Below are 25,378 nucleotides of genomic sequence, written 5' to 3'. Positions count from 1 at the left end.
TTGATGTTGCACTGACTGCCAACGGCTCATCACATAAGTCAAAGCATTAGGAACAAAGACAACATCCCAAATTGCACCCTATTGCCTAGATAGTGCAGCACTTTTAAACAGCCAAGATTATAGTGACAGTTGTTGGGACACAGAGATGATACACACTTCAGGGAAATGATATCAGTAATAATGAGTGAAAGAGTCTGGTCAGCCAGCCAGCCAGATGGACTTCATGTCCACACAAAAATCAGGCCAGAATCACTGTGTCCACACCAAAATCAGGCCAGAATCACTTTGTGTCCACGCCAAAATCAGGCCAGAATCACTGTGTCCACACCAAAATCAGGCCACAATCACTTTGTGTCCACACCAAAATCAGGCCACAATCACTTTGTGTCCTCACCAAAATCAGGCCACAATCACTTTGTGTCCTCACCAAAATCAGGCCACAATCACTTTGTGTCCACACCAAAATCAGGCCACAATCACTTTGTGTCCACACCAAAATCAGGCCACAATCACTTTGTGTCCACACCAAAATCAGGCCACAATCACTTTGTGTCCACACCAAAATCAGGCCACAATCACTTTGTGTCCTCACCAAAATCAGGCCACAATCACTTTGTGTCCTCACCAAAATCAGGCCACAATCACTTTGTGTCCTCACCAAAATCAGGCCACAATCACTTTGTGTCCTCACCAAAATCAGGCCACAATCACTTTGTGTCCACACCAAAATCAGGCCACAATCACTTTGTGTCCACACCAAAATCAGGCCACAATCACTTTGTGTCCTCACCAAAATCAGGCCACAATCACTTTGTGTCCTCACCAAAATCAGGCCAAAATCACTTTGTGACCACACCAATATTGGGGAGCTCCAACCTGAACCTAAGAGAGGAATCAACATTTAGGTGTCATTTCACACATACCGTGCTGAGGTCAGGTACGCCAGTCACTTCCAAACATGATGTAAATTACTTCCCGACAATTCCACTTTATATACGTTATCTACCTTTATACCTGTTGATGGTTACAAATTGAGCACAAATTGTTCCCAAACAGTGATTATTATAGTGCTGTAAGAATTTAACTGAAGTACAAATCATTGACCTTTAGCAACATTTTAGACACACATCCATGAAGAAAAATGTAGCTGTTCAGTTACTCACTCATGAGCAGCCTTCTATCAGCCGGCTATAATAATTAGCTCACCACAAGAGCAAAACAAAATATTTCCCCTCCTACCCGCGGCGCGTCTTTATAATTGGACCCCTCATATGGCACAGTCAGCCCCCCAGAACAAAGGGTTCCCGGGGGAGTGGGGGCATGCTGACCCCTGCAGAACCCCCTGCTACATTGACAAGCGGGAAGCATTTACATACGCTGACAGACTTGTCCCTTCCAAGGGTGGAGCGGCAGGCACTTCATTAAACCAACATCAATATCTGCTGATGGAATAGGAGGAGCAGGCCCGAACACGGCTGTCTACAGGGAGACAACTATGGCGAAATGACAGTCGCTGTAACGTTCGATCACATTTTATGGGGCGGCATTATTTAAATGGGAATTGATAGGAGACAGGGCGTACATACTGGGATTGTGCTGGATGAATGTTGCCTTGTGTGTCTGACACTACATTGTACGCACGCATCGGCAATGGGTTTCCGCAAGCTGTTCACCTGAATATCAGCTGCCAGCATTTGTCTCCCTCTGGGTTCACTCAAGCAACATTTTCCCCACACAACTCTCCCCCATGTTTTGGATTGTGTTGATGTTTCTGACAAAACAGCTTTATATTTATTCAGGTGTGATTATGCTATTTGATAGCTGGTGGTGTAGCCGTTTGTAACAATAATGCTAATCATTCATCCTTAATTGTTGTTTTTCCCCACTTTACCAAGGGGATCCTGCCAATCAAAGAAACATTGTCAGGCACAGGTGACATATCAGTGGATTCAGCAACTACTCAGATAAGGTACCTATCTAGAGTGGTAGTTGAAGTTTTTTAAATAATACTCTGAAATAATCTTTGATTCCATTAAAGTGGCTAAATCCCCAGTTTAATTTGACATATAGTTTAGCTGGGAGCTGGGACGGGAAGCGGCTAGGTGGGGGTTCATTCGGGCTGGGGTGTTAGGGTGGGGGTCCACTCTGGGAGGTGTCCTCCTGACCAGATGGGCCTCTCAGTGGCGCAGTAAGTGGAATCCTCATATGGCAGAGGAGACTGCAGGATCTCACAGGACTGAGACTGGGAATCCAGGTGGCCACAGCCCCCCCTGACCAGCTGGAGAAGCGATGGGCCATCTGACACTCGGATGGAAAATGATACACTTTTATTTTGCTGCTGCTTTGTGTTGTCTTGTCAATGCCTCCCTGCGACACAAAAGCCTAGGCCAATCAAGGAATGTAGCTAATGAAGCCAGCCGAAAAACCTCTTAGTTGCACTCAGATTTTCAAGGTCGTTGTGAAACGAGGGGGAACGACATTTGCATGCAAGATGCAGCTGGTTTATCAATAGTGCTTGAGGAGCTGTGAAAGGGCCTAAATCAAAACAGGAGCCAACTTTCTTACTTAAAAATATATATATAATAAGAAATCTGCTAAATGTTAAAAAAAAATGTTTTATATTGGGGTTGTCAGTGGTGTGAATAATCTGCTAGAGTGATTTTCTCCAACCCAAGTGAGAAAGTTGCATATGCTATTCGCCTGATCCCCATTTAACCGGAGGCAGGTTTGGGGTAATTGTTGCCCTCACTCTTCTTTTGTTTTTACTCAGTGCCTCAGGGTCAACTGAGCTCCCAAGTGACCAGCGACAGGGTCAACAGCCGACCGACGACCTCCTCTACCCTGACTGACCTTAATTAGTGAACCCCTCCCTGTGCTTCCCCTCAGACCAGGGACTACTGGGGGGGGGGGGTCGCTTTATGCAGCCCTCAATCCAAAATAAGCTGATTCCTAGACATCCTGGAAAGCTATAGTAGGTCTCGAGGAAGCATTGTGTAATAATAGGCCCATGACAGTGGCACACATTAATTTTAACACATTACCAGCTCACGTCCTGTGAACTGCTTTGTATTTACCATAACAAACAACAGTGCACATCACATGGTGACGATTCAATGAAGGCTGTTAAAAACATTCCTACTGACACACATAGAGAGTGATAGCGAGGGGGGGGGGGTATAAAGTATTTAGCCCAGCAGTGTTATTAATAAATAGTTAAAGTCTCATTTAACATCCTTTGTGTTTATTAGAGAATCTTCTGGAGTGCCAGAGTAATGTGAAAAATGTAATGCATTATTCTTTTGACACGATATAGTGACGCCATCTAGTGTTATAATGTAAAACATTCACACACAGCAAAGACTCCACTGAGTTGAGTAGTAGAAAAATGAACCTTGCAGCTCTTCAATAATTTACTCAAGATAAGGGTTTATTAACTTAAGTTAAGGTGTTTCTGTGAAGTGAATCTAAATTCTGCTTATACCATGTATTCAGAATATTCACACAGGTATGACAACAGAATAATAAAAAACTATTAAGATTCCAACATTCAGGCTATTGTAAACAAAAGAAAAACTGTTCAAAAGTGCTTAATCCACTATACAAGGGCAGACATTCACAACAATCAGTGCAAACCTTAAGAGTGGGTTGAAAATCAACCTTATGAAAGCATTCTTTTAAATGACCCATTGAGCAACATTTCGACACAGTCCCCTTCAAGGCATGTTCAGAGTCCAATCTCTAATCTTGTCCAGTCAATGTCCTTTCCCTGAACACACTTCACTTCCCCCCCACTCGTGTCCTTTCCAGGGGGTGTACCTCCTCAAACCACAGAAATTAAAGATGGGCCTTTCTGGCTTGGAAAAATATATACTTACTCGTAGGCATGTAAGTGTCTCGTAATCATTCAGGACACTTGGTGTTACAGAAGTCTCCTGACTGAAACAGGTGGTGGACATTTACCAGTGGGAACATGACCACTGAGCCCAGAAGAGAGCCAGTCTGTGCTGCTGCTCCACACCACACCAGGGCGCTGTGGCTCTCGTCCCTCAGGATGACACCCACCATTACCTTCACATAGGTCAGGGTTCCCGTGAAGAAGACCCATGAGAGCACCTGAGGGTCACAAGGGATCAAAATTCATTACATTCATAAAATGCCAGCAGGTACCACGGCTGAGCCCCCAGTCAGAACTTATGGTCCACTGCCCTTTGACTCTCCCCGTCTTTCCTATACCTCACTCTCTCTTTAATAAAGGTATAGATACTGCTTTTAGTGCCCCAATCCTTACAGCAGAAAAAAGCTTACGTATAGCAAACAACAACAACTGCATTCGAGTATTTAGGTGTACTGACAGAACACCAATGGGGTTCTTATAAGATGACACCTCTAGTAATCAGATTTCTTTGTGTATGTGTGGGTGGGGGTGGGGGTTCTCAGCTTAGGTATTCTGATTTGAAAAGCACTTACAAATGATATTATTAATTATTGTAATATTATTAATACAGTCATTTAATTATTATTGCAGCTATAAGTAATCGAAACTTTGCCTCCTGTTTTGAAAATACCAAGGATCAGTAATTTAGATAACCTGATACAGAGCCCCCCGTTTCTTATGAAGTGCCTCTGAACTCTGAAGCCAATCAAAACAGGTGTAGGTGTGTCACTCACTATGATGGACTCTCCCAGCACAGAGCCTATAAGCAGTGGACAGGGACTCATGACAGCCATTGCCATGTTATATCCTCCGAAGACTGATCCAATGACACAAAGCAAACCCAAGAGGACTAGTGACCTAAACAGAGACAAGGGAAAGGGAGTGGTTAGTTACTTGTGTCCGAAAGAGACATATTCTTATGAAGGTAACCGCAGAGATAGGCATAGCAGAGGGAAACAGAATTACTTCAACATTAATACCAGTAGTGTTTCTACATATTTAACTGAGCATGCTGTAAAAATAATTCCCATTTATAAACGGGAAGCTACTCCAAACGTACACATCCATTAAGATTTGCATCCTATTTTGTAAAATATTAACAAATAAAAAAGCTACTGAGGTTGAGATATTACCTTTTAGGACAGAACATGGCAACTATGCAGGCCACTGGGTTGGCACAGGATGACAGAGCAGCCGACAGATGATAGGCCAAGTTGCCGTAGGACATACAGGAGTATGTCTGCACTGAGGGCAATATGCCATTTGTCGCCCCATTCACCCAGACTACCATGAAATAGATCAAAGTTAACTGAAAAACAGAGTGCCGTGGTTTAGCCAGCTCTGGCTGATCTGCCTCCTCAGTAGCAGGTTTTGGATTTGAATTCTCCCCTTCACTCGACGCTGCGGGGTTGTCCAGGCCAGAGCAGACTGACACAGTTGTGTCAGTGTCTGGAACCAGGTTCTCTGTGGACAGTTCAGTGGTGCAGGGCAGCCTGTTGAGGGCAGAGAATGCTGCCAGACTTAAGCACATCATTGCTGCCAGGAGAAAGAAAAACACCTCAGTGGTGAAGTTGGGCTGTAGATAGTGAGTCTGGAATATGTAGTCTTTAGTGAGGTTCCCAATGGAATTTGTGGCATTTACACACTTGGCAATGCCAACCCCCTGGCCAAGAGCCACCACACCAGGGATAAAGCCACTAAGGCCTTCCCCAATGAAGTACGTGGTGACGTATTTTGCTGGCAGCTGCATCATGAAAGGCAGGAAGGTGACAGAGGAAGTGCAATCCACCAAAGCTAGGAAGAAGGTGAGGATGAAGAAGGCTGTGCTCCGAAATGCTCCCACCAACATTGTGGTTTCATCCCAGAAGAACGCCAACAGCACACAGGCCAGAATCCCAATGGACAACACACCGTAAATAACAGCGCTCTCCCTCATCCGACTCGGACGCAGTTTGTGCATAACAGTGACAAACAGAGGCCCCAGGTTGGCCAGCTGGATGATAACGGTCATGTAGGAGGGGAGGTCCCAACCCTCTGGGAGTATATTGACAATGAGGGGTAGCTCCACCCACAGGCCATTGACCGCCACCCAGGATCCCAGACCGAAGCAGCAGGCCAGAACGTGGATCAGCAAAGACATGGCTGTACTGTAGCTGGTCCGAGTCGATTGTGAAGCAAGAGATTGTTTCAGGAAGAACTTCTGATCTGAAGGGAAAATTTACCTTCACATCCTAAAAAAAAAGGACAAATGGAGATTTAGTTAAGAAATATTCAAAGAGATATTTGTATATAAATATTTATAAACCCGGTGGTTTGAATCCTGAATGCTGTTTGGCATGTAGCTGTGGATTATGTAAGTAATAGGGCACAAGAGGGTTTGACATACAGGTGCTGGTCATAAAATTTGAATATCATCAAAAAGTAGATTTTTTTCCCAGTAATTCCATTCAAAGAGTGAAACTTGTATAATGTATACATTCATTCCACACAGACTGATATATTTCAAGTGTTTATTTCTTTTAATTTTGATGATTATAACTGACAACTAATGAAAACCCCAAATTCAGTATCTCAGAAAATTAGAATAATATTGAAGACACATGGTGCCACACTCTAATCAGCTAATTAACCCAAAACACCTGCAAAGGCCTTTAAATGGTCTCTCAGTCTAGTTCAGTAGGCTACACAATCATGGGGAAGACTGCTGACTTGACAGCTGTCCAAAAGACGATCATTGACACCTTGCACAAGGAGGGCAAGACACAAAAGGTCATAGCTAAAGAGGCTGGCTGTTCACAGAGCTCTGTGTCCAAGCACATTAATAGAGAGGCGAATGGAAGGAAATCATGTTGTATAAAAAAGTGTACAAACAATAGTGATAACCGCACCCTGGAGAGGATTGTGAAACAAAACCCATTCAAAAATGTGGGGGAGATTCACAAAGAGTGGACTGTAGCTGGAGTCAGTGCTTCAAGAACCACCACGCACAGACATATGCAAGACATGGGTTTCAGCTGTCGCATTCCTTGTGTCAAGCCACTCTTGAACAAGACACAGCGTCAGAAGCGTCTCGCCTGGGCTAAAGACAAAAAGGACTGGACTGCTGCTGAGTTATGTTCTCTGATGAAAGTAACTTTTGCATTTCTTTTGGAAATCAAGGTCCCAGAGTCTGGAGGAAGAGAGGAGAGGCACAGAATCCACATTGCTTGAAGTCCAGTGTAAAGTTTCCACAGTCAGTGATAGTTTGGGGTGCCATGTCATCTGCTGGTGTTGGTCCACTGTGTTTTCTGAAGTCCAAGGTCAATTCAGCCGTCTACCAGGATGTTTTAGAGCGCTTCATGCTTCCTGCTGCTGACCAACTTTATGGAGATGCAGATTTCATTTTCCAACAGGACTTGGCACCTGCACACAGTGCCAAACCTACCAGTACCTGGTTTAAGGACCATGGTATCCCTGTTCTTAATTGGCCTGTAAACTCGCCTGACCTTAACCCTATAGAAAATCTATGGGGTATTGTGAAGAGGAAGATGCGATACACCAGACCCAACAATGCAGAAGAGCTGAAGGCCACTATCAGAGCAACCTGGGCTCTCATAACACCTGAGCAGTGCCACAGACTGATCCACTCCATGCCACACCGCATTGCTGCAGTAATTCAGGCAAAAGGAGCCCCAACTAAGTATTGAGTGCTGTACATGCTCATACTTTTCATTTTCATACCTTTCAGTTGGCCAACATTTCTAAAAATCATTTTTTGTATTGGTCTTAAATAATATTCTAATTTTCTGAGATACTGAATTTGGGATTTTCATTAGTTGTCAGTTATAATCATCACAATTAAAAGAAATAAACATTTGAAATATATCAGTCTGTGTGTAATGAATGAATTTAATATACAAGTTTCACTTTCTGAATGGAATTACTGAAATAAATCAACTTTTTGATGATATTCTAATTTTATGACCAGCACCTGTATGTAGACATTGATATGTAAGAAAGACAACTGGACAAAAAGAAAAATAATCCCAAAGATTGTTGTGTAAACTATCACTTTAAAAACACTGCTACCAAAATGATAACAGTAGAGTGGATTAAGAGTCAAATAGTAGGATATTCATGACAATATGCATGATAGTGCATGTTTAGTTTTGGATGTGAGTATATAATCAAGGATCAAGGCAAGGACAGGCAAGGATCAATTAGCCCTAGCCTGAAGCATGACAATCATTACTGATTAACCAAAAGGAAAATATGCATTATTCTTGTGGGCGTACTAGGTTTTAATTTATTTTACCAAATAGCTTTTTACCCTAGTGTTTTACACTTTAAGTGTCTTGCAAGGTGAAGCAACCTTTGATATACAGATTTGGCTTAATTTGTTCAAATCCGATTCTCATTTTGCTCCCTGTATTTTATGCAGACACAGTTATTGTCTAATGATTCATGAAGAAGGTAGGTAACATACTGTAAATGCCTCATGAGCATAGTTCAGATGTCATACCAAATAGTTTCAAATGTCAAACCTAAAAAGTAAGTGCCCCTTACTCCAATGTTTGTAGACAATGTAACTTATTTACAGCCCTGTGTCTCAGCTTTAACTAAAGCAGCGTCAGAGACAAATTCCCAGGGTTGAATATGAAGATTGACCCTATAAATAATGTTTTTTTTTACTGTAAGTCAAGGACAAATGCTGAACTGTGTCAATGGAGTAGTTCGAATAAGACTAATAATGTTTTTTTAATACACAAGTGAGACCACTGAGGAGAACAGGACATATTTTAGAATGCTAGCAATTGTAACAAAAATATATCTCATATTACAGTCTTCGCCATACATACTTATATTTCAACCTAAGATAAATTATCCAGAAGCTCTCACATTACTCAAGCATACCCATAAGACAGGCATGGACATAACAAGAGCTGTCATCATCATAGGTTCTCTCCGTGTTGTGTTGGATGTGAAGAAAGGCAGTTGTATGCAACTTAGGCCAAAAACAACATTGCTGTCAGTAATACTTAACTGACGTATTGCAGGCAAAATTAATGATTTGGAGAGGCTTCATTACTTTCATTCAATCATGCAGGCCAGTTCATGGAATAAGTGTAAGGGGTATTTTAAAGGATTGCGGTGACGGCATCGTTGCGGTTGGCATGCTTGAGCCTTCAGTTCATATATTTTTTCAAAGTATTCTTCCTAGGTGAATTGATCAGAATCTCTCTGCCAAGACTACCAGGGCAAAAATATGAAACTTCAGCTATTGTTTCACTGCACGTCCATAGAGGAATTATTCATAGGAATTAAGAGGATAAAACATGTTACTCACAGTCTTCAGCCACTGTGGGGATGCCCTATTGAGGAATCCAACGTCACTAAGCACACAAAGCTTCTGTAAGAAAATGCGACCAGATTTCCCAATTCTTCACTTAGACTGGACGGGAACTAGAGTGGGCATGAACTTTTGGTTAGTTCAGAGTCCACTCCAGCAATCAGCTCCACCGTGTTCAAGTACATTCGAGCAAGTGTTAACTGTTCCCTTAAAATCTGCGGCGGAGCCATAAAGTTTGAAGCACACTACAGACGGAACTTCCCCTCCCTCCGCCTACACAGGCCTATTGGACTATCAATGTTTCCATCTCAGTCCAGAAGTATGTGAAGGCAAATATCAACGTTAGTCCAATAACCCAGGGAGATGGCGTCAGTTCATATGCCAGGAAATATTTTCTCAAACCAGTAACCTTAACCTTCATAAGATCTAACAAGAAACCACGTCAAATATGTATTGTTGCTTGGACGATATATTTCCTTCAGGCATTTCTACGCTTTATCGGGACAGGAAAATAGGGAGGTTCTGCTGGAAGAGGTGGCCAGATTCCACCACATGCTGTAGCAGTTAATGTCCACCAGAAGCAGTGGTGTAGACCACTGGAGCACCCTATATACACCAATAATGCATTGCTCCTGAGTATACATTCAAAATACCCGGGAAGGTATCAATTAGAAACATCAACGACCAATAGTGGCCAAATAAACGTCGACCGCGTATCCCAAAGGCCCCCACCACTTTATCCTTTCAGTTAGTGGGGAACAATAAGAAGTTGTAGTAACAAGCGTGTAACTGAAATGGTATCGACCAATAGAGACCGAGTAAACGTCGACCGCGTATCCCAAAGGCCCCCACCACATTATCCTTTCAGTTAGTGGGGAACAATAAGAAGTTGTAGTAACAAAATGCAACTGAAAATGGTTACAACCAATAATGACCAAGTTATGGTTGACCGTTTAACCCAAAGGCCTCCACCACTTTATCCTTTCAGTTAGTGGGGAACAATAAGAAGTTGAAGTAACAAAAGTGCAACTGAAAATGGTTAACTTTAGCGACTGCTGACTGTTGCACCTCGTTAATGTTCTGTTCCACCTGATCCCAGTTCAAGGGCAGCATTAGAACGGCTAAACTGGAAGGCACTGCATATTTAGAACTATACATTAGCTGCTGTTCAGATGATATTGTGTAACCATTATTGTGGAGCCCTTAATCCATGCTAAGAGTCCATGAATAAACTCAAACCGAACGTTCTGACCATACAAACTTACATAAGTGTAAAAGCACAATACAGGGAAGGCATATGGAGAATGACAATTACCCGATTATAAAGAGACAGGCCTACTGACCAAGTTTACTGTTCAGCTAGGAACTTAAGAGGTAGCCAACTTATTCTGGGTTTTTTAAGCTTAGTTGCTAGTTTCCTGGTGTGAAAATCTTTTGAGATGACATTACTGAGCACATACACCTAGTCAAAGTGGGTCCCTATTACAAAAAAGCAGCACACAAAGTACACTCAATAAGATTATTTATGTTATTGTACAATCTGCATTTATAACAAATAATAATAAAAAAAGATTAGTAAGATGTACAGTATTTGAATGATCAGGTCTGGTTTGGACCCGAAGACTCCGCCTGCCCAGTCTTCTGTAGTCCAACCAGAGCTCCAGTGATGGAAGAGGGGAGGGGCCTGAGAATGACATACAGAAGTGATTGCATGTTTGTGTCTGCATACGTGTGTTCGCACACGTGTATGTCCCTATGTGTGCGCGCGCGTGTGTGTGTGTGTGTGTGCACGTATGTTTGCATATCTGTGTACACGTGCATACATGTATGACCCTATGTGTGTGTGTGTGTGTGTGTGCGCAGGTATGTTCGCATATCTGTGTACACGTGCATACATGTATGACCCTATATGTGTGTGTGTGTGTACGCTTGAGTGTTTGCAGGCAACTGAATGAAAATAGACGGAAGATGGCGGATGGGATGAAGGGATGAATGCAAACAAAAGAGGGGGGAGGAGAAAGAAACGGGCAAGGTGAGCAGTAGCGTGGGCTCAGTTGGTGTAGATCTGGCCCTCTGGTGGCTGGGGGAGCTTCATGTTCTCCTTGCACATCATGAGCCGTCTGAGCTCCTGCAGGACCACGCGGATGCTGTAGGAGTTCTGCCACTTGGCCAGTGCAGACACAGCCCGGGTGTCAACCTGCAAGACCGAGAACCACCACGTCACCACACACCTCAACCATACTAACATCAGGTAGGAATATTCCATTTGGCTAAAGAACTGATCGGCTGCGGACGGACATATCCCAAAATCTAGCGGTGTTGCTACGTGAACTGCATTTTTTATATGAAGTTTTGTATGGATATTCTGATATGAAAAGGTGACTTTAATGCAACCCCAGAAATGTTCAATTTTGCAGGACCTAAATCCTCTACGATCATGTAAATTACATGTTGTATGTCCACACAAAAAGCGCCGGTCCAAAATGGCACCAGACTGTTATTCCACGTCACATTTCCTACGTATGTAATAAGAGCCATTACCAGCCATCCAACTGTATGTTACACCACCATTGGAATCCATACAATACTATTGAAGCTAGGGAATGTTCGGTCAGACAATGACTTCCACCAACAAACATAGCCAAAACATAAACATTTAAAAACAACTTCAACATAAGAGGTGATATGAACATCATATGAATCAGAGACTGAGACCGAGACAGCGTTCCATGTGTTTGCAGTGAGACCTAGCAGGTATACCTACCACACCATTGGAGTTGTGCACACCGTTCAAGTTAATCTTAGTCACAAATCTGACAAAGGGTGGTGCCTCTGGATATCTGGGCCCACACTCAACCTTCAGACTGTACATCCTATTTTCATAGATTGTCTGAAAAATGACATACAAGACACCAGTCAGAAGGGGAAGCCAGGCATATGTTGCAGACAGCATGTTTACAAAATGTCTACATTTGAACACAGTGGACCTTTCCAGGTACAAACAAGTCCCCACCTCTAGAAGAGAACATGAGGGGATTGGATCGGTTCAGCGTGGCATGTATAGCGCCAGCTTGCCTTTGACAGGCTAGACAGAATGTTTTGTTGTTTTGCTTACACCTGTCCAATCCCGTGAAACGTTCACAATCTCTGCCTAGGGGCTAGAGGTTGTTTCTGGTGGTTGACTTGGTGAATGTTGGTGGATCAGAGTAAGCTACTCACCCTAGGAGGGCCAATGATCATCCCTCTCCATCTTGTTAAGGTCATGTCCTCATCATCTTCCAAACCCCAACTCACTGTCCCATCCCCTACACCTTTCTGACCTTCTTCCAGCTCCTCCAGCAGCCGGAAGTTACGAGGAACCTTAACGCCTGTTGGTGCAACAACAAGAAAACAGCAATTATCTAAAATGTCAAGTAACACAGCGCCACAGACTCACTGATTAATCCATAGCGCCCTATCAAGACGCAAACTGCTTTTTGATACAGTTATTGCTTGCCAGGCCGTTATATTACATAATACATTGTATAGGACCACTTTTAGTTTATCAGACAATTAAAAGGGTTATGGTTAGGGCAGTGTCACATGATAGAAGCTGTTATTATCAGATACCTTGGTAAGCCCATAACTTAACCAGATGGTAGAGATCATTTCCTGTAAGAAATTCCTCTAGCATGTCAAAGAGAAAATTATTTTTCTCCCCAAACCTTTGGTATTTAAAAAAAAAAAAGACTTAACTAGGTACAGAACAGCGGTTTCACTGTGGCCAGGTGTTCAAATGCTGGTAGTGGCATACCAACAGTACCTAGGGGACCTGTAGAGGGTGGGGTAATTTGGCTCAGTGACAAAATAAGGGAATTGTCAGTTACTGTACAACAGGCTGAGTAGGTACCATACCCTGTCATTCACACCCAGTTTTGGGTCTAATGTGTACAATGCAGCAACAATACTTTTTGCGGTAGATGGTAACGTAACAGAGGACTGTTACAATCTGACTACAAACATTCAAGTTATTTGTTGTTGTCAATTCAATAATTTCCCCATGGTAGAATCACCTTATTTTAAGGCAACTAAACAGCGGTGACAGGCAACAAGGGCCATAAGCTAGGAAAACACCAGTAAGATTTCTGGCCAATGTATCTATAGACATTCAGCACTGAGACATAATCCGCCTAGCCTGTAAATGTAATTATCTGGCAAGTACAGCATACTTCCTTTAGTTTTATACCTTAATGTTGCGAAGCAATCAACAGAGAGGTTTTCTAGCAACCACTCTGCGTCACCAACAACCGATGATCACATTTCAAGTGCGTCAACAAATGACATTTGTTAATGTAGCCGCCCTGACTTAGCCGGCATTCACACATGCAGGAGTGACAGGGAGAAAGACTTAGAATGCTCATGCATCGGAGCTCGATAGAAAAGCAAGAAACTCAGCATGTAAATATTATCTACATTGCTTGACTAGACAGTCCTATATACATAATGTGTCTTTATCATACTTGTATTATGTGTAGTTAACAGCAGCAGGGGAAGACTTGATCGCAAACAATATGTAGTGTTAATTAAAGTATATTTAGGTTGTTTTAAAAGTAATACTTTACTGGCCACGTTTCTTGCTCTTTCAAAGGTGCCTGACTTCAATAAAGCCGGTCAGTTAGATTGGGTCAAGAAATTAAACGCTAAAGGTTGGTGGTTGTATTCCAGAAATGGTTGGGTTGGATAACCCCCAGGAAGGACTGCAGTTGTACAGGACAAACATAAGCAACAGTAGGCTAGGGTTTTCTAAACATATTTTTGTGAAAGCATTAACTGTTAAGGATTCAATGTTGTTTGAATGTTGTGTTGAAACATTTCACCACTCCTCAACTGAAAACAGTACTTGAGTATGCCGAGATATCTGGCAGTGTGGTATTTCCCTTCCATTTGAGCTATCACTGAAATGGTGCTTGTTGTCAATACAACTGATTGCTACTGTAAGCATATTGCATGTGTAAGATTTTGTCTACCTTGAGCATTCACCTGATAAATAATTTTGAAGATTTGTTACTTGGTTATAAACTAGGCAGATATATACATTAGCTCCTTCAAACCATACCCACCTACCGTTTCTAGCACTTATTTAAGAAAACAATCAGATGTGTATTGTCTTAATGTGGACGATCAAAGAAATCCACAGATATGTGAAGAGCTAATACTCGCTACTGTTTAGCTAGCCATTTCATTTCACAGGTCAAAACGAGTCGGCCTAAACAGAAATATATGATTTAACGTTACTAGCTTACAGAATTGTCGAATTAAAAAGCTAAAAATGTTGCTATCGGGTAGACAATAACTAAATAAATCAAGTTGATTACAATGACAAGTCAACTAACGAGATCACTGACCAATCGTGTCGTTATAAGACTATAAATTAAATGGCTACGCTTACAACAAATAGTTAACTAGGTAACCAGTGCTGACAACGTACAGTAAGTATAACACAACTCAGCAAGTTCAAGCATCACTAAACTACAGATTAGCTAGTTAACTTAGCTATGTATGAGGTAAGTTAGCTTTATTGTTAATTACGGTCCGGATGTGGACACCAGCAGCTAACGTTAGCTAGTGAATTAGTTTTAAACAATAGTTATCGCTAGTCAGCGAGCTTAGAGAACGATAGGCTAAAAACAAAAGCCTGTGAAGATGAATGACGCGGCAATCAGTCGGCACAGGTTGACGAACTATTTTGCCATGTTAACTGTCCAACGAGCTTTAGAGGTACATATGTTGGTAAATATAACGACGACTTTACATTGTGAGGGTCAAACTGAATTTGCCAAGTATTGTTAGCATTAGTTAACTGTGGCAATGAAAGTTACAAGTCAAAAAGACTGGTCAGTTGGCTGATAGCAGGTGCTAGCTAGCAAACGTTGGCTAAGTTACTTAGCCAACGTTAGCTAGCTAGCACTGCGACTATGCAGGCGTATTTTGGTGAAATTAGCTATATTTTTGCATTTATGTAACGTTTATTGTAACATGTACCGCTTAAACACTTCGCTATCAAATGCTGCTTATAATTGTATACGGAATTAGTAATGTGGTAGTCATTTCTTTATCATAATCGTTTACCTGATCCGGCGGCGACCGCCATCTTGTCGCTTAGTAGCGGGAGCGCGCACGTAACCATTATTGGTTGATGGGAGCGGAGAGATGCGGACGCGCTAGCTCGAGAAACTGATCCACAGATCAGATTTTACCCAGCTAAATCCTGTGTTTTAAGTGCTTTGTGTTATGAAGCATTTGGGCCGAGTAAATAATGTACACTGAAATAAACATGATTATTTATATATAAAAATTAAAACATCACTTAGAAACGAAGGACTATAATGTAACCAAATCACCCACCTCCGAACACACCCAGTTCTAAATGTAACCAAAAAACATTTCTATTTCAGTGAGTTCATCACACTCCGTTATTACACACAACTAGAGGCAGATAGTATATATATATATTTTTAACAGGACGTTTCCATTCATATATTTGATATCATGGTAATTATTCTGACAATGGCATAACTTATCATTTGAAATGTGTGAAAGTATAATAAGCTATTGCATTCTCACTGTCTTTGTTTGATATCCATGTCGTGCAAGTAATAAACACAACCAAATAATAGCTTGTTGTTTATTACATTTCTTTATAAATATAAAATATACATTGTAATATTAGTCTTCCACATGGAAGACAACAGAAAGGCATCAAGGCATTGTTTCTGATATCTACAATTCCATCATATTTGACAACCATACTTTACTAACATCGACAAGATTCATATTATCAAAGATTCATATAATGACTTTGGAAAACTTAAGGGCAGAATCAAATAATACAGTGCTATTTTGAGTCAAAAGTAGGTCTAAAATGTACCAGTAAGCTACATTTACAACAGATTATTTAGGCAGAGATAAGGCCAACCTTGGGGTCTAGAGAGCACTAAAAATGTCATTGAGACAAAGCATGTCAAAACACACCAAAACAATCATCAATGATCAATTATAATTGATATTTTTACAAATAAGTGCATTAGAGAACATCCACCAAGTAAAATTCAAAGGTGGTTGTTCTGATCTATTCCTTTAACGAAAGCCAAATCTTTGAAAATGCTTTGCAAATTGTACACTTTCAACAAGACCTTCAGCTAAATTAATGAATGAGAAAGCATTGTTTTAAAGACATTAGGTCAATAGGATACACAAAAACATAAATTTGCGATCTTTCAATCCAAACTAACCTATGGCTTGATGCATAATATTACAACCAATCTGTTACCCCCTGCAAAACAAATCTGCAATGGCAGAAGTATGGCAGAGGAAATATTGCATATACCACATTATAGATGTATCATAAGAAAAATCATTCAAACAAGTTTGGCACTGTTTAACACATTTTAAAAGGGATTGTAATTTCACCAATATGAAAAGCTACTTTAGTTTATCCTACTAAATGTAACTTACTTCCCTCAACTTATTAAATTATACTAGTGAAGCAAGACAATTACTGATTCATTCACTTACTTAATCTTACTAATCTTCCCTGACTACCTCTACACAATAATTGTAACCTAATTTGTTTAAAAAAATAAATAAAAATATATATTCACAACTTACCCTTAATATCTCATTGACCTTTAACTTAAAAATCTCTGGGACTATAGATCCAGAAGCGTCTGCACATTCTTTTACGTAGCTAGGTAATAGACATTCTAAAACTAGAGCAAGAGAGAAGACTGGGTTGCTAAAACAGAAGGTGATGGAGTGCTCATCTGCAAAAGATCCACTACATAACTGACAGTTTGACATGTCCCGGTCTGTCTGGCTCCTTAGCCATGGTATTTAGACTGCCGGTCTGTCTTGCATGTGTATTATTCATGTTGCCTATGTAGCTTGCATAAAGTCCATGTGTAGAGTCCATGATTAAGACAGGACAAAGTTACATGATTACCAGCACACGGTCCAGGGAGAAAGGAGTAGCCGTGACTACTAGGGAGCCCCAGTTTGCCCCAATAGAAGATGTAGCCTGCCTCTACTATATCCTAGGTTAAAAAAACACATCCTAAATTAACCTATAAACATTTTTTGGAACGTTTGTTCAAACAGACAGAGGTAGAATACATCTCAATCAAATCATGAGTAAAGATAAAAACACAAATGGAGGAGAGGTTTCGCAGGACAAAAGCAAAGAAAATGAAGGGGTGAGACGTAAAGCCACGTAAAGAGCATACATGCCTAGATCCACACATGTGCAGACATTTTTAAACCTTTAGAATGAGACTTTTCAGTATAAGGCAACAGAAAAGCTAGATCCACATGTAATTTGAATAGAACCTGGAACAACAAAGCCATAAACAAATAAGGCATTTCAGGATAACATTATTTCAGGCTGGGTCTATTAATGTTTTACCATAGACTAGTTTTTAGGATGAAAAACCATACCTAACAAAAAGATATTCCTACATCAAATTCATCGGATTTGACAAATGACTCACTCTCCATCCTCCTCAGAAAACTCGAGGTAGTGAAATTTTAATCAAATTTCCCAGCAAAGTCCCAGTAACTCCCAAAATATCTGACTTATGTTACCATAAATACGATTTAACTTTGCAAAAGAAAATTCTGCTGACCTACAATTTAAAAATATGAGCTGATTCAGAAGAATGAGGAGATCTGTTGATAGGTTAAAAAAAAAAACATTTTTGCTTCAGGAAAAATAACTAATTACGATAAGATGAACTAGTTCAGGCTTTATACATATTTTTTTTAAACTTCTTCACTCTGAATATTGCTAATCCCATATATAAAGCCACAAAATGCAGGGCAACCCATAAGTAATTAATGACAAATTTGGTTGTTCAAATCAAGGATAAACAAGATACTGTGCATTTACAAACCAAATGGACCAATGCACTCTCAATATAAATAGTTTAAACAGCCTATTTTGATGACATTTAATTGGATACATTTTCTGCACTTTTGACATGTTGATCTTCATCGAGGAGTAAGAAGTTTTTAATTGAAAATTCCATCATTTAAATAAACTATTTACATGAGGTGGGTCTTGGTCCATTTGGGTTTTTTAGTACCATTTAGCCTGGTTACCATAGAGCACCTTACACCTACAGAAGGTTCTACAGTTTTATTCCAGCAGTACTACCCTCATTTCTTTTCCTTCTTAATGAAAATGACATTAAATTGTAGAACAATTGCACAACTGCCCAAAAACGGAATTGGTCAATTAAAGCAACAAATTGATTTCATTACACTGTCAATTTGTTTGTTTTATGGAAACAGTAAGGAAAGCTGGTGATCCATCATATTGCTTCCATAAGCCAACCTGGTATGATATGCAATATAACAATCTATCTCTCTCTGTATATATATATATATATATATATATATATATATATATATATATATATATATATATATATATATATATATATATATATATAATACCAGTCAAAAGTTAGAATACATACACATTCAAGGGTATTTCTTTATTTTTACAATTTCCCACATTGTAGAATAATAGTGAAGACATCAAAACTATGACATAACACATATGGAATCATGTAGTAACCCAATAATCAAATGCATATTAGAGCCACCCATTGCCTTGATGACCACTTTGCACACACTTGCGACATGATTCCATGTGTCATTTCATAGCTTTCATGTCTTCACTATTATTGTACAATGTGGAAAATAGAAAACTAATTAAATACCCTTGAATGAGGTGACCAAGCTTTAGACTGGTACTGTAAGTCAGTGCGACACACCTTCTGGAAATAAAAATAAAAAAAGTTAAATTAGAGAGCAGTGGATCACTGAAGACATTCAGGATCTGCGATATTCCTTTTAAATCAGAAGCGGAACTATTTGCATATATATGGAGAAAATCATTTCAAAATTAGTGATTAATAGGCACACAACCAGGCTGCATGTTGGTGGTGGTGTTGGTAATAAACCATGATTACGTGGCAGCAACACTGCCAATATCACTAAAATGTTATTATTATTTATTTTTTTTACTACTTATGTGTAAACTTTGTTTCCAACTGTAAAGTTAGAAAACAAGGCATGTGGTGTGTAAATCATATTGGCTAATTACTTGAGAATAAATGTTTTTAGACAGAAAACCCTGGTTGGAAAGAACCACCACAGGACCATTGCACAATACTCTAGTTCTGCAAATAGACTGAAATTAAATGCAGTACAGACTACTGCATCTGTCAGTGTTAAGGCTAATACTTTTTTTATTTTTTATTTTTATGTTTTTTAAATAGTGCACAAGACTGCCATGTCTATCCAAGTAAAATGATTAGATGCAGACAACCTAAGCCAGCTCTATAAAGTGAAAAATATTTAAAGAAATGTCAGGGTCTATGCCCAGTGAGATGACTTGTGATCAAAAACAGTAAATGCAACTGTATCTGAAATATTTGAGCAGCTTTTCTAACTTTTCAACTTTCGGAAAAGGATGACCATTCAAAAATATTCTACCTTCCCTTTAAAAGGGACAATGGCTTCAGTGTTACACCTGGTTCTCTCAACCTAAAGATATCTCATCTGAAATATAAAGTTAAATGAGGATCAGCTCAGATTTCCACAGAAGGTTAAAAAGAATGTTACGGATAGAACCAGACGAAGTGTGCAAGATTTAAAGCTGTATGGCATCTCTGAAATCAAACCATTGGTTAGGTTTGTGTAAGCTATTGATTAAGTCTGGGAAAAAAAGAAACTGGTTACTTCGGAGGTTACAGCCAGCCTGTATGGTTACTAGGTTTTGTGGGCCCATTTCATGTCGTCAGATCTGGGCTTCTCCCCCGTCAAACTCTGGATCAGATCCTCAAGCTTAGACCAGAAACCCAGCTTCTCCAGGGGATAATTCAACCAGCCTGGGGAGATGAGACCATAATAAATGTGGTCAAGAGGTTAATGGAACGCAATCCATAGGCAGAACAGACAGATAGAACAAAGCTGTTGTTGGCACAGCCAAAAACACTGATGTAACAAAGGGAATATTCATAAAACCCTTCAGAACTGTTTATTATACACCAGGAGATTATAATCCTGCATGCTGACTGGCTTGCTATGAGACCAAATACCACAGGAAATGACATAACTTAGTTTATTTGCTTTGGCAACTGGTTCATAATAGGGAAAAAGGGATCTCCAGCATTTGTGGGATATTGTCAAAACACTATGCAAAACACTGTTTACAGCAATTGCACAATGCATCACATATAAGAACAGCGCTTAGCCATGATATATAGGCCATAAAACACAACCCATTGTGCCTTATTGCCTTATTAAATGAACGCCTGCGCTTTGATTCTTGATTGGCTGAGAGCAATGGTATGTGTATATCTACAGTATATATACAGTGCCTTCGGAAATTATTCATACCCCTTAAAATTATACATTATTTGGGCAAAGGGTCTGTATACCCATTTACCTACAATTTCATTTTCTTTTCAATGAATTGGCAAATTTCGAAAACATTATTTTTGCTTTGTCATTTGAGTATTGTGTGAAGATTGAGTGGAAAGAATAAATGTAATCAATTCAAAATTATCTGTAACACAATAAAGTTAAGTGAAGGCATCTGAATTCTTTCCAAAGGAACTCTATATCTTTATAAATTCATATATCTATCTTTTTTATTTAAACAGATATCTATCTATCTATCTGAGTGCATTTGGAAAGTATTAGAGTAGTAGAGGGTAGAGAGAGATAGAAAGAGAGAGAAATCTCTCCAAAAGATATTCCCTCATTTGGTGTTTTGATGAAGAACGCTGTCTAACACGTAGGTTCGAAATATCCTCTAGGTGTTCAACTGGTTTGAGATCCGCTGACTGTGAAGGCCATAGTATAAGATTCACAGAATTGTCATACTCATCGCTGGAGGTAATAACAATAATGTATTGTCCCAAACTAATGCACTCTATCTTTTAACTCCATGATGTCCATTATGTTTTCTGTCGTCTTGAGGACTTTAAATGATACAGTTCACACGCGAGTTGTCTCATGAACCAATCTACCTTATACTTGACCTAATGAATTAAACGAGAACCGCCAATTCTGCAGGCAGAAACTCCTCAACTCCCTTGTCTGGGTAAGAGAAGGCGGATATGTTCAGGGAACCCTGACATTGTTGCCAATATTCTGTAATACCCTGAGAAGTGAAACGTTCTAGGTTTTTTGATTTCTAGAGTTTTTCCACTGCTTACCCTTCAAGGCTTGGTATATACAGCTCTTTGTGACAATTGCTGACAAAAAGGGACTTTATAAAACACATCTGACTGATTCATTTACTGCCCACATGCACTAACCTGTAGTGATGCAGAAGTACATCTCATGGGGTGCCACGTGATGAATACGATGGTGCTTGCGGGGCAGGATGATGTGGCAGTCCTGTAGAAAGACCACCAAGCTCGGAAGCCCAAAGTAGGTGTGCGACCACTTGTGTATTTGATTGGTCAGGGTAACGAAGATGGCCACTGCCATCACATAGCAGTTCCAAAGGTAGTTGTGATAGACCTCAGCTACATGTGCAACAGAGGGGATGTAGGGGGCAAGAAAGAATGATGGTTTCAGATGTCAGAGTGTTGGCTGAACTAAAAAAATAACAGTACCATGTCTGGTAGTAGCTTACCAGGCGAGTGGGTGAGGAAGTTGAAGGCCATGTATGCTAATGGTATCAAGGTCAGCATACAGTTGTCTCCATTGGTCTCAATGAAGTCATGACGGGTGATGGCTGTGGGGTCAATGTGATGCTCTCTGAATGGTCTGATGAAGGCCTTGGGGCCAGATATCAGAAAGTGAGTTTAAAATAACAGGAGGAACATTAAACCAGAATGCTACAATTAAATAGACAACATATTGGGGAATTATACATTTTAAAATCTAGTCATGTAATGGATGCACCTTCTACCTTTCCAAAGACAGGAAGCTCCACGGATCCCCAGCTGTCAGCACCCCAGTGGACTAGGCCAGAGGCAAAGTCTGCAGTCAATATTCCAGCCACTGAGTGAGAAAGAGAGCAATAATGTTTTCAGTCAATGAGAAACCAAACATGAGATTCTACTAGTCAAAGTGTCAGCTGTCCTTACCGATGCACAGAAGGATATACCAAATATGATCCAGGTGGAAGTTAGCAAGAAGGTGAAAGAGGTTGAAAGCCATTAACGAGAAGCAAAGGACCACAGATATCCACTCTTGACATCTTTTTCCTGTTAAGGCAAAGACAAATGTACAGGGCTGAACAATAATAAATTGATTAAACAATTATGAATCTAAAAGGGAAAATGAAACAACACCTCTAAACATGCATGCTTCACATAATAGCTTCCAGACATCAAAGGAAGAAGCAGCTTCATAATTCAAAACCCCTGCCAAAATCCTGCATAAGCTTTCAGTCTTCAGCCACCAGGGCACTTCATTACAATCAGGCTTTTCAAAACTGAAAAATTTGATTATGACAACCCAGATAAGGATTCAGTAATATTGAGGGACCTTCCTCCTGGCCAGTTTATCCCTACAGATAGGGATATGTTCATCTAAACCAGAGGTCTCAAACCAGTTCCACAGAGGGCCGAGTGTCTGCAGGTTTTCGCTCTCACCTTGTACATAATTGACTAATTAGGTCACTAATTGGTTCGTTTCTACCCCCACCTGGTTGTTTAGGTCTGAACTAGGAACCAATTTAAAGAAAAACCCCAAAACCTGGGCTACACGGTGATTTATGCTAATGTTGGCTCTAGAGTCTAGACTTTCCTGTTCCCACTATATGGTACCAAGGACTTAAGGAGGGGCTCAGGTGGGGAGGAGTAAATTATCAACGCGATTTGTTTATTAGGCTACGAAAAATAAAAGGCGACATTTTTCTGGTTGTAAAATAACACAATATAGTGCCATGGTCGGTTTGTTTATAATACGACGTTGGAACTTGAATAATAAGACCAGTTTCGTCATCAAACTCCTGCGACTTTTCCACGTACACTCGTGACACCTAAAAAAAGCCAGCGTATTTAGTTTAATAAAAGTATTTTGTCAAAACTATCTACCTTTAATAGAAGGATTCGAGTGAATTCTGAGGGAATTTTGTGTCTCTTAAATCTCCAAAGTGGTTGCGTGGTTACTGGGAAGCAATTATATGTTCGGGGGCTCCGGGGGCTGCTGTTGATGCTGTCATGTTTGTCGCAGCTCCTGGTGCGCCTACGGCAGTTGATGCCAGGGTCGCTGTGGCACTCGGACCCGATGACTGCGGTGTAGTGTTGCCTATTCAGGAAAGCTTCTACTCTGACCTCGGCGCACCCGCTACGGTCTGGGCCTGGTTGAGGTTGTGTGTCTAGTTTCTCAAGTCTGCTTCCAGAGAGGAGGTTCAAGCTCAGTCGTAAGTAAACACCCTAAGTGAGAAAAATAACCAGTGTCGCCAATACCATCCTATTGCTGTATTAATAGGGCTGACAGTGACAGCATTCTGCTCATACCAGTGTGGAATGTAAAAGCCAGTTCACATGAGCACATATGAGTTCAGCGTCTTTCAATGGGAGTTAAGCGAGACAGAGAACCCTGTCAGAAGCATCATGCACAAAAGGCAACAAATGTAATTAAAATTTAGAGTATCCTATGACGCATTAAAAATAGAAAGTTCAATTGGTATGCCTAAATCCTTTTAGTGGTAAGGATCACTAGGCTTAGGTCCATGTTACAATAAGTTGTTTTTAAAAGGTCAAGCAAACCCCCCCCCAGTGTTCAAACTGAGCTTTGTGTTTATGGCTCTTATTCAACATCTACGGGTAGATTTGTAATATTATTTATGTACTGAAACTATAAAATACTAATTTTCAAAATAACTTATTTCCGTGATCTAATGTCTAAACATTTTTAATTGCCTGTTCAACGTGTGCGCATTGTGCTACGATATTCCTAACGTTAGTAGAGAGAAAGTGTTTGCCTCACCTGGAGAATACAAATTCGCAAGTTCCTTAGCACCTGCGTGTTGAGGACCCCCCCTCACCGAACCACAACCTGGTTCTTTTAACGCTGTGGTCTTTAAATCGTCCCCGCACCCGTTTTCGTTGACCATTCTCGCCATATTGCACTCTTGGTTCAACCCCCTTCATGCATTCAGGAAACAGTTGGATAGAACACTGATGGAGATTGGTCCGGTTCAGCCCAAGAACACGCCTTTACGAATAATAGGGCGCGCTCGTTTTGCAAGTCATGTGCTTCTTCGACTGAGCCGCGGTGTTAATGCTTTGACTTTCTTGGTTTCGCCTAGTTCTTGTACACGGGTTCTTCCGTGGTGCAAATCATGTCGGCCTTTCACCCCACAGAAACAATACGGAGGAGGATTAGTATCACCAAACAACATCGTTGCTTTAACTCACTGCCTATCACATTGAGTTTGCGATCTAAGGCGGCCAATTGCGGTGTCGGATAAATAGTTCCATAACCAAGAGATTAACCAATTAGATAGTATGGGGAACAAACACATTTCCGGGCCCCACCCATGTGTTTGCCAATCACAGCATTCGGGTTTGGCAGTTGAGGAACGCCTGCGTAGGGGAAGGGTAGACGTGACGTGAGTCAGGGATGTATTCTGTCTTATGATGACGTCAACGAAAATCGTGCCGCGTTCAAATCACCTCGGAACTCAGAAACCTCAAACCTTGTACTCTGTGATAAAATCTGTGTAAAAATTGGTGTTGTGCCTGGTTTTGGAACTTTTTGAAGGTGCTGTGAGAGAGAATCCATGTGCCTGGATCATACCGGGTTCTCTACAGGGTTTCCTCTCAAATTGGTGGGGTTCATTGCAGGCGCTGCTGCAGGATGAAATGATTGAGGGGGCATTTTTCATGAATATCTAATTCATATACCATTCACAGTGTTTATGTGGAAACAAAATTGAGGGGGCACAGATTATATGCGGGCCTGGTTCATTGGTCAACTCATTATCATCATTAGCATTTAATTATAACAGGTTTTTTGGGGCATGATGCCTGTCCCTTTGGGTATTGGTGGAAAGTCATGGGGCCAGAGAAAAGGGGGAAAGAATGTAAGGGACAGCA

General features: G+C 40.6%; 2 protein-coding genes across 5 annotated transcripts; both read right to left on the bottom strand.

Annotated features, from left to right (window-relative positions):
• Positions 1 to 3,406: 3,406 nt before the first annotated feature.
• Positions 3,407 to 10,859, bottom strand: slc52a3 (solute carrier family 52 member 3). The gene is made up of 4 exons (XM_010890599.4): positions 9,261 to 10,859; positions 5,068 to 6,165; positions 4,669 to 4,792; positions 3,407 to 4,113 (listed from the first exon to the last, which is right to left on the bottom strand). Exons 2-4 carry the CDS (start codon positions 6,072 to 6,074, stop codon positions 3,901 to 3,903), a joined length of 1,344 nt encoding a protein of 447 aa, XP_010888901.1. The 5' UTR covers positions 6,075 to 6,165; positions 9,261 to 10,859; the 3' UTR covers positions 3,407 to 3,900.
• A 238-nt stretch (positions 10,860 to 11,097) lies between these two features.
• Positions 11,098 to 24,730, bottom strand: tmem189 (transmembrane protein 189). Of its 4 annotated transcripts, XM_010890602.5 has the most exons (8): positions 24,267 to 24,643; positions 22,415 to 22,534; positions 22,237 to 22,328; positions 21,958 to 22,102; positions 21,635 to 21,847; positions 12,483 to 12,631; positions 12,028 to 12,153; positions 11,098 to 11,460 (listed from the first exon to the last, which is right to left on the bottom strand). In XM_010890602.5, the coding sequence occupies exons 1-8, from the start codon at positions 24,400 to 24,402 to the stop codon at positions 11,314 to 11,316; spliced, it is 1,128 nt and encodes a 375-aa protein (XP_010888904.3). In that variant the 5' UTR covers positions 24,403 to 24,643; the 3' UTR covers positions 11,098 to 11,313. The 4 variants fall into 4 exon arrangements, with proteins under 4 accessions (XP_010888904.3, XP_010888903.1, XP_019907163.1 ...); XM_010890600.5 differs by lacking the exons at positions 11,098 to 11,460; positions 12,028 to 12,153; positions 12,483 to 12,631 and adding an exon at positions 18,808 to 20,197 and having other exon boundaries at positions 24,267 to 24,730; XM_010890601.4 differs by lacking the exons at positions 21,635 to 21,847; positions 21,958 to 22,102; positions 22,237 to 22,328; positions 22,415 to 22,534; positions 24,267 to 24,643 and adding an exon at positions 15,372 to 15,474.
• Positions 24,731 to 25,378: the final 648 nt, after the last annotated feature.

The sequence above is a fragment of the Esox lucius genome, chromosome 12 (genome assembly GCF_011004845.1).
Source record: "Esox lucius isolate fEsoLuc1 chromosome 12, fEsoLuc1.pri, whole genome shotgun sequence".
Taxonomy (NCBI): Eukaryota; Metazoa; Chordata; class Actinopteri; order Esociformes; family Esocidae; genus Esox; species Esox lucius.
Note: the sequence above shows the minus strand (reverse complement) of the source record. Positions and strands in the feature narration are given on the sequence as shown.

Excerpts from the sequence above, each read along its gene's own strand:
- slc52a3 (XM_010890599.4), bottom strand. The coding sequence starts at position 6,074 with ATGTCTTTGCTGATCCACGTTCTGGCCTGCTGCTTCGGTCTGGGATCC. Across the intron at positions 4,793-5,067 it reads GCCATGTTCTGTCCTAAAAG|GTCACTAGTCCTCTTGGGTT; the intron begins GTAATATCTCAA and ends GTCTCTGTTTAG. Across the intron at positions 4,114-4,668 it reads TGCTGGGAGAGTCCATCATA|GTGCTCTCATGGGTCTTCTT; the intron begins GTGAGTGACACA and ends TGTGACCCTCAG.
- tmem189 (XM_010890602.5), bottom strand. The coding sequence starts at position 24,402 with ATGGCGAGAATGGTCAACGAAAACGGGTGCGGGGACGATTTAAAGACC. Across the intron at positions 22,535-24,266 it reads TGCGAATTTGTATTCTCCAG|GAAAAAGATGTCAAGAGTGG; the intron begins GTGAGGCAAACA and ends TTGCCTTAACAG. Across the intron at positions 22,329-22,414 it reads GTATATCCTTCTGTGCATCG|TGGCTGGAATATTGACTGCA; the intron begins GTAAGGACAGCT and ends TTTCTCACTCAG.